The sequence below is a fragment of the Mus pahari genome, chromosome 13 (genome assembly GCF_900095145.1).
Source record: "Mus pahari chromosome 13, PAHARI_EIJ_v1.1, whole genome shotgun sequence".
Classification (NCBI taxonomy): domain Eukaryota; kingdom Metazoa; phylum Chordata; class Mammalia; order Rodentia; family Muridae; genus Mus; species Mus pahari.
In genome coordinates this window covers 81115423-81124526 of record NC_034602.1, presented here as the reverse complement: position 1 = coordinate 81124526, position 9104 = coordinate 81115423, and the positions used below count along the sequence as shown (strand labels likewise).

At 46.4% G+C, this 9104-nt stretch overlaps 1 protein-coding gene across 1 annotated transcript in view; it reads right to left on the bottom strand.

Annotated features, from left to right (window-relative positions):
• Fam47e (family with sequence similarity 47 member E) overlaps window positions 1–6910 on the bottom strand; it is a 34887-nt gene extending 27977 nt beyond the window's left edge. Inside the window, exon 1 of the mRNA XM_029545205.1 lies at window positions 6834–6910. Coding sequence (XP_029401065.1) covers window positions 6834–6910 — 77 coding nt within the window. The remainder of the gene's footprint in view (window positions 1–6833) is intronic.
• Between the last annotated feature and the right edge of the window lie 2194 nt (window positions 6911–9104).

The following is a 9104-nucleotide window of genomic DNA, read 5'->3' as shown; positions in this document are numbered from 1 at the left end:
TCCTCCTCCTCCTCCTCCTCCTCCTCCTCTTCAAATGTCTACTTAACAAACCACAACCAACAACAACCAACTAACAACTCAACAACCCTCTCAGGGCCTCAGCATTTATACACCCTCTGAAAAATCCCCAGGATTCCAAACGTCACACAATCGCAGAAACTACCTGCAGCTGACAAAATCAGGGCCCTGCTAGCAGGACAAGGCAAATCAGTCAGTTACTGAAGCAGCCCCACATCCCACACCCGTCATTAAAACAAAAACACATTCTTAAAATATTTCTGTGTTTTCTAAAGAAACCAAGATGACAAAATTGTCACCATACCGTCCAGTTTGTGAAGGATAGCCAGCTTGCTTCCCCTCTCAGAGGTTAAAAGTCAGTACAGTAGGACTTGGGTCCCAGTAACAATGTAACCCCTGTGATGATAAATCACTATCAACTTGACTAGACTTGGAATCACTTAGGAGACACTCCTGGGCAGGCCTCTGAGGACTTTTCTTGAGAGGGTTAGCTGAGGAGGGGAGAGCCACCCTGAATGTGGGTAGCAACATGCCATCGGCTGGAGTCCTGGACTGAGGAGAGGGAGGACTGGCGTCCCCCACTCTGTGAGGAGTCCCAGCGATGGGACCCACCTCCATTAATTCAGCCCGGCCTTCTCCGCCATGATAGACACTACATTCTCAAACTCTGTGTGGCCCCCCACTTTCTCCCTGGAGGCTGCTGGCCACCAGTCTCAAAGGACAGAAGGAGCAGAGGCAGGGTGCAGCCAGCCGACCAGCCGTGAGACTGCTGCATGCAGACAAGTCTACTTCGTTGTTTCAGGGATTGGGTGTTTAAGGTCCTTTTAGGAGTGTGTGTGGAGAGGGCTGATTTGTCATGGCATCAAGCAAGCAGGAAGGGCTGATTGGTTATAGTACAGCACCTAATTATCGTGCAGGCCGGAAGCCAGAGTGGGACCTGCGTGCTGAGCTATGCAGCCCTGCAGAGTGGAGCCTGTGTGGCTGAGCTATGCAGCCCTGCAGAGTGGGGCCTGCGGGCTGAGCTATGCAGCCCTGCAGAGTGGGGCCTGCGTGCTGAGCTATGCAGCCCTGCAGAGTGGGACCTGCATGCTGAGCTATGCAGCCCTGCAGAATGGAGCATGTGTGGCTGAGCTATGCAGCCCTGCAGAGTGGGGCCTGCGGGCTGAGCTATGCAGCTTTGCAGAGAGCTCTCAACAAGGTCACTTTTCAGACAAGGCCAGATGAGGCCAACCACCTGTGTTCAAGGACACTCTCCTGACAAAGACAGGCAAAGATGGCGAAGCCACGCTGAGAAAGGAAGTCCCCTATTTGGCACTGAGCTCAGAAAGCAATCTGGTCATGGGAGACTGCTACCTCAACAGCAAGGTTCCGAAATACCCTGAGCCCAAATAAATCCTCCCCCCATGTGTGGGGTATTTTGTCATGGAGACAAGAAGGGGAACAAATACAGCCCTCATGTAGCTAAATGAGTGACCGGTCTGTCAGATGTCCTCAGTGGCTTGGTTTCCTCCTTGCAACTCAGAAGGAAGGCTGCGAGATTATAGTCCACGGGCTACATCAAACCCACAACATGTCATTTAGTCTGTGTGTGTGTGTGTGTATCTGTGTGTGTGTCTTTTTGTGTGTTTGTGTATGTGAAACAAGGTCTCACACCATGTAGTCTCTGATGGACCTGAACTCAAGAATTCTCCATGCTACCTACCGCCTCAGTCTCACTCAGCCAGCCTTCTTTATGCTTTAATAAGAATCATAAGTACAAGGCTTGACAGATGGCTCAGTGGGCGAAGGTGCCCGCTGCTGCCAAACCTAATCCCGGACCCACATGGTGGAAGGGGAGAACTGACTCCCAGAAGTTGTTCCCTGACTGCCACACTTGATGGCACACGCGCACGTGTGCACACACACACACACACACTCAGCAATACATTCTTTAAAAGCTAGGGAGATTTAAAAATATGGTCTGGTGAGATGGCTCAGTGGGCGAAGGTGCCCGCTGCTGCCAAACCTAATCCCGGACCCACATGGTGGAAGGGGAGAACTGACTCCCAGAAGTTGTTCCCTGACTGCCACACTTGATGGCACACGCGCACGTGTGCACACACACACACACATATGAAAACATGAACACACACATGTATAAACATATGCATGTAGGCATGCACACATGTGTATACACATGAACACACACACATGAGCTTGCATACACAAATAGATAATTTTTTCTTGAAGAGTCATAATAGTTAACACAAATGGAGAACTCCCTACAAAAAAACTGAGAGCTGCTTTAAGCCTATTTAAATCTTGTAACAACTCCACATAGCTGGTGCTAGTATAATTCCTATTTATACCTAAAGTAAGGCACAAAGAAGTAAAAAACAAAACACTTGTCAAGAGCTGCTCAGGTGTAACTCACCCCAGGGACTTCAATGCCTCTGGCCTCCATGGGCACATGTATTCAAGTGCACATGCACACTCGTGCATGCACACACACACACACACACACACACACACACACCCCTACACAACCCTACACACACACACACACACACACACACACACACCTACACAACCCTACACACAGACACACACACACACACACACACACACATACATGGGGAGGGGAATTAAGAACAATAAAAATAAATTCTAAAAATAGCTCCATGGCTAAGAGAAGATGGAACTGGGTTTTTCGTGCAGTTCAAAGCGCTGGGGAATAATAGTGCTTCGCTGCACACTGGAGCTGATACCTTTCTATAATCCTCCCCTCCCCCCGAGTTATATGAATTTTCAGATCCTCTTGGACAATCAGAAGGCTTTCTAAGTTCTAGATTACGAGACTAATGCTTTCATGGAGCCAAGGTTGGTCTGATGCAGTTTATCTCGTAAGTGAGCCACAGACTCTCCTTCATGTCCTCTCCCCCTTCTGACTCGCACACAGCCTGTGTCTCTGCTTCCTTCCCTACCAGACTCCCACTTGCAGGGAGCAGTCAGGCCATGGCGGTAAGATGGATGGGACAGATGTCACACGGGACGGATGGAAGATGATACCAGATCTAGAATAATCAGGCATAACGAATGCCAAAGCCAGGCCTCAGATCCCAAGTGTCTGATGACCCTAACTAACGCCAGCCTGCCTCACATATTTTGAGAACTGGTGTTTCCCCCTGAATCCCTTTCTGCCCGTACTCCCTGACATCCATAATGGCCCGTTATAACACACCCATCTTCTCCGTAATCATCATCAAACATTTTAAAGAGAGTCTAGCCTGGTCTACAGTCGTTTCCAGTGAACCCTAGAACTTCTTGGCTGTATGTAAATGGGGGTGTGCGCACAAGGTGCTTAACTTCACTTCATTATTAAAATCTAGATGAAAGAACAACAAAAATGAAAAAGAAAGAAAGAAAAAAAAAAAAAAAGAAATGAGTTTACAGAAAGCTTCTCCCTGCCCTTAATAAATCACTCTCCAAGCAACTGAAGGTACAGGCATGGTAAGCCTCATCTCATCATAGAATTGATGACCAATCTGCTCTACCTATTAGCAATAACCCTTCTCATTATTAATTATGTTCATGAAGTTCATATTCTTTATATTTATAATCAACTTGAACACCCAAGTGTTGGGGGTTGGTCTGGTGCTGCTATGTATTCAAGTGCTACATTGTGTACCCCAAGATCTTGTTGACTCAAGATGAGTGAATTCTCACAAACAACAGCTTTTGTTGTGCAAACCTTGCTCCCAATTTAAAACCATTGGTTAAACAAAGGTGGCTACAGCCAGTTACTGGAGAGAATGGGGGAAATGGGTTTTCAGTTACCTGGCTGGGGGTTGCAGGTAGGGACCAGGAGGAGGAGAGAAAGAAGGGAGGAAGACTGAGAAAGCAGAAGGTCTCCAGGAGATGTGCTGGACCAGCAGCACATACCTGAGTGAAATGCATCCCCACCCCCCAGGACAGACTGCTGGAGCAGAAATAAGCCAGCAAGACCCAAACAGCAAGTATTTGGGGAGCACAGTTGGGGGGTCAGTCTAGTGTTAGAGAATTAGATCAGGGGTAACCCCACTGTAATTGCACAGAGCTAAATAATAAATCCCTAAGACTCTTATTCAACTAGCGGGCTAGCCAGGTCATATTAATAATTAATAGTGCACTAAAAACCATTTTACACCTTACCATTCCTAAAAACAGAGAGGATAACAGATGGTGTTTAAATACAGCCATACAACTCAAATGGGAACTGTCTACTAACTTGACTGAGACTCGAAACTCTGAAACTGGCAAAAAAGATTTGGTCTGCCTAGCTCACTCTCAGTTGAGGGGTCAGGAATGTGGGGGTCTGCCTAGCTCACTCTCAGTTGAGGGGTCAGGAATGTGGGGGTCTGCCTANGTCTGCCTAGCTCACTCTCAGTTGAGGGGTCAGGAATGTGGGGGTCTGCCTAGCTCACTCTCAGTTGAGGGGTCAGGAATGTGGGGGTCTGCCTAACTCACTCTCAGCTCTGAGGGGTCAGGTGTGTAGGGGGAGAGCTTTCCTTTATCCTACTCTGCTTCTCATTGTTAAAATGTTTAACTCTGTATTTTCTTATTTATTTATTTGTTGTTTGTTTATAGATAGATTCAGCCTCATATAGCCCAAGTTACTCTCAAACCAGCCTTGTAGAGGAGAAGCTTAAACTACCTCTGACTTCTAAGCCTCTCACCTCCATCTCCTGAACACTGCACCTATAAACATGACCCAGAATGTCTAGCTTATAGGGTGCTGGCAATTGAGCCCAAAGCTGCATACAAGGTAAGCGCTTTGCAAACTGATCTACACCCCCATCCTTGATCCTCCATATTTCCATAAGCCCGTGAATAATCTTGCCTGAATAATAACATAAAACTAAAAGATTTTCCCCAAAACATCTATTGTTTCTCACAGACAACAGTATATAATATATTGACATTTACCCTAGAGAGACGGAAATATATGTTCTTGCAAAAAAACATGTACGTAAAGGTTCATGGCAACTTTGTATGTTATAGTTAAAAAAAAAAGAAAAGAAAATAACCAGGACTTCAAGCGAATAAAGAAAGCAACTGTAATATATACACACCACAGAACACACTCCTTGGCAACAAAATGAACCAATGATGAACCTGCACATTCTGCATGGATCTCACAGGTTTAGGAGTAGGGAGTATGACCTATGCTGTTCCAGTTTGCTTGGATTATTTATTTCTATTCTTATTTATGTATTTATCACATACCCTAGGCCTGGAGTTACAGCACTTGTGGGCTGCCTATCACAGGTCCTGGGAACCCAACTCCAGTCCTCAGAAAAGCGCTGAGCTTTCTTAACTGCTGAGCCATCTCTCTAGCCCTAGCTAATATTCTTAAAATGCTTAAATTTACAGAACTGGAGAACAGATTCATGGTTGTCGAGGGAAGAAAGACTTACAACGAAGGTCCCACAAAGCAGTTCCTCTGTGGTTGTGGGGTGTAAAATACCCCCAAAGGTTCTCGTGTTTAAACACTGGTCCTTTTGAAGTTATAAAACTTTTAGAATGTGAGGCCTTGCCAGCCTTTGAAATAATGGTTTGGCCCTGGTTCCCATTCATTTGTGCTGCTGGTCTCCTAAGATATGAACAAGCCATGCCAAAAGCGCTCATCTCTGTGGATGGAGCTGCCTGGGAGGCTTACCTTTCCCACAGCATGGACCAATACCTCCCCAAATTTTGAGCCAGAACCAGTACTTGTTTCTTGACAGTATTCTTCCACAGCAATGAGAAAGGTCACTGATACTGAGGTCATAAAGCAGTTGGTCTCTTAACAAAAGTTTTTGAGAAGTGAGAGCTAATGAAACAGAGGTTTTATTTAACCACTATATTGTCACAAAGCTGCAGTCCTGGTTTGGTGGTGGGCTACAGATGTGTAAGGGAGTGCCGATAGAAACAACTCCAGAAGGCTGTATGGGATCTTGGACATTTGTGCTCTCTCCTGAGTCTACAATTATTTCAAAGCAAAAAATTTCAAATGGGGAGGCATTTGCAAAGATTTCCAGAGTGTTCATAATTGCTCACTGGCATAAAGAGTGCACTGAGTTATGTGTATTGCTAGCCCCAAGGGTCCTCACGAACCTACAAAGCTGACTCCTTGACTCGATCCCACTCCACAGTAAGGAAACAAGAGTCCAGGGAGCTGGGTGTAGTGGTAGACCTCTAATCCTTGGGCTCTGGAGGCTGATGCAGGAGGACCACTAGCTTAAGGCTAGCCTAGGCTACATACTGTCTTTCTGATTCTAGGCTTGCTGCCTTATTTATCACCACTCCGAAGAGAAGTACCTCTTCACCAGCTAAAACGCACTCTCAAGGATTCAGCAAAGAGAAAGGAAAAGCCTTTTTCTTTCCTGCCTCACTAACCCTTCAAAGTAGCAGCCTGCCTTCCTTCCCAGGAGGCTTAGCTCCTTCCCAGGAGGCTTAGCTCCTGCTAAGGGTTATGCTTCATCAGAGCTTCCAGCTGGAGGGCTAAAGACTCCAGATGTCATAAGCTAAACACAGGGAACTAGGGGTCCCAGAGTTTCTGATGGAAGAGTTGGCTACCCCAGGAAGGTTGTGTCTGTGTCACTTAGAGTGTGTGTGTCAATTAGGCTAGGACAGCCTCTCCCCCCTGGGAGGTTTGTGGCAAAAAACAAACAAACCGGAAAGGCTGTGTCGCTCCAGACTGGTCCTTTTACTCTATTGCAATAGTGAGAAAGACTCTCCAGGCAGCAAGGTCTACCTCCACCCCAGCCCAGGGGACCCAGGTTCCCTGCTAGCAGCTGCGAGAGCACCCTGCTTACCATCCGCAGTTCCGGCGCTCCCTCAGCAGTCTCGGAGCCAGGGTCGTGGGCTGGAGCCGCTGCCCACACTCCGCCATGGCACTGCCCAGTCTTGGGTGGCAAGTCTCCCCCACGGCTTCCCAAGTTGCTAGGAGACCAGCACAGCCCCGAGCTGCCCGGACCTGCCCAATTTGGCGCGCAGCAACGGAGGCGCCTAGCAGTACCCCAACACTACCCGGACTAGACTGACATTCTATAGCTGGAGGTATAAAACTGGCCTGGGAGAGAAGGATCCAGGCCTCGATTTAGTCAGATTTTTATCTTGGTGGAAAAGTACTAGAAAAAGTATCCGAGAAATGTACTGGAGACTGAAAGAGGATTTTTGTTGTTGTTCGTTTTTTAAACAAATGTTTACTGTAGAGAAGCAATCAAGCAGAAGAGGGCGGGGGCGGGGGGGGGACCAGGAAGCAAGGAGGACTGGGCAGTGGCTAGCAGGAAGAGGATTTGGTACTTCACTCTCCTATTTAGTCACCGATTGGTAACCAGCCAGCCAGTGTCCCTTTCAGCTCTAGTGTTGTTAAATTTGTCAACCTCATGCCACTTTGGCCTGCTAGCGTGGAGGTTCAGTCTCACGTAAACATCAGTTACTGGAGAATGTGTTCATTNAATGTTTGCTTGCAACTTCTGAGAGCCCTGGTTTTCACTCAAATTATTTCTTCCAGGAGTTGCCCGCTGAAGGCTCTTTTGTAGGTTAACTGCACGCTAAAATTAGCTAGGAAGACACAAATTCTCCCTTAATGAACACTTCCTAAGACCCAGATTAAGGGAGAAGGTCACTCTAGAAGGGTTACCAGAAATGCTGACCACAACAAAAAGCTAGACACAAGTCACTTTAAACCACACATAAGCACTGATTATTTATGCTATTTTTCAGAGCCGCCGAGAGGCTACTCTTATTTAATTTTTTGTGTGTCTATTTAATCTTTTTGTGTCTATGTTTGTCTGTGTGCGTATGTATATCCCCACAGAGGCCAGAAGAGGGCACCAGATCCCCTAGAACTTGAATTATGTGTGGTTGTGAGCAGCCTAACATGGGTGCTTGGAACTGAACTCCTGTTCTTCACAGCAGCAAGTGCTCTTTTAACTTCGGAGAAGTTGGCTATTGTTTTGGTCTTCCTACCATGAGTTAAAACAACATNTAGCCCTCACCATGCAGCTACCTACTGAACCACGGACCAAAAATGTAGAAAGGCTACTCCAGGCAGCGAGGTCTACCTCCACCCCAACCCAGGGGACCCAGGGTGCTTATAAAGCACTATTCTTTATAAGTTACCCAATCTCAGGTATTCTGTTATAACAGAAAAAAACTGACTAAACGGTGTTGTTGTTGTTTAAGATTTATTTATTTTAAATATGTGAATACACTGTTGCTTTCTTCAGACATATCAGAAGAGGGCATCTGATCCCATTACAGGTGGTTGTAAGCTACCTTGTGGTTGCTGGAAACAATGCTCTTAAATGCTGAGCCATCTCTCCAGCCCTAAATGGTGTTCTTAATACCATTGTCCTGAGCCAGGCATGGTGGCACACGCCTTTAGTCCCAGCACTTGGGAGGCAGAGGCAGGCGAATTTCTGAGTTTGAGGCTAGCCTGGTCTACAGAGTGAGTTCTAGGACAGCCAAGGCTATACAGAGAAACCAAAATAAAAATAAAATAAATAAAAATAAAATACCATTGTCCTGGGGGTTAGGATTAGGATTTCAACCTATTAAAGGGACAAGGCATAAATATTCAGGCAAATCCCAAACACAGTCAACGTAAAACAAAACAAAACCAACAACCAAAACCTTTTCTACGACTACAGGCCCTGTCTTAAAAATAAAACCAAGCAAATAAATACATTTCTTTTAACAATTATCAGATAATTTAAACCTGAATAGATCATGACACAGGATTCTGTTGGTTGAGGGGAAGTAATCCAATCTCTCCAAACTACTTCAGCTTCAGCTGTGGTCATCCAGGTCTTGTTTTGGAGCCATGCAGAGGCAGAAAGGCGTGGCGAGCAAGCTGCTCACCTCCTAGCAGCAAGGGTGCAGACACCANCAAAACTGAGCCAGGGAGACACTCATGGTGACCTGGTCTCTTTGACAGGTTCACTCTACCAGGAACTCATTCATGGAGCAATCCCTTGATTACATCAGAGCCTCCTGCCCACTCACCTCTCAAGAGTGTCACTATGTGGGGACTAAGTCTTCTACAGAAGAGTCTTAGAGGGTAGAGGAGGTCATTAGGT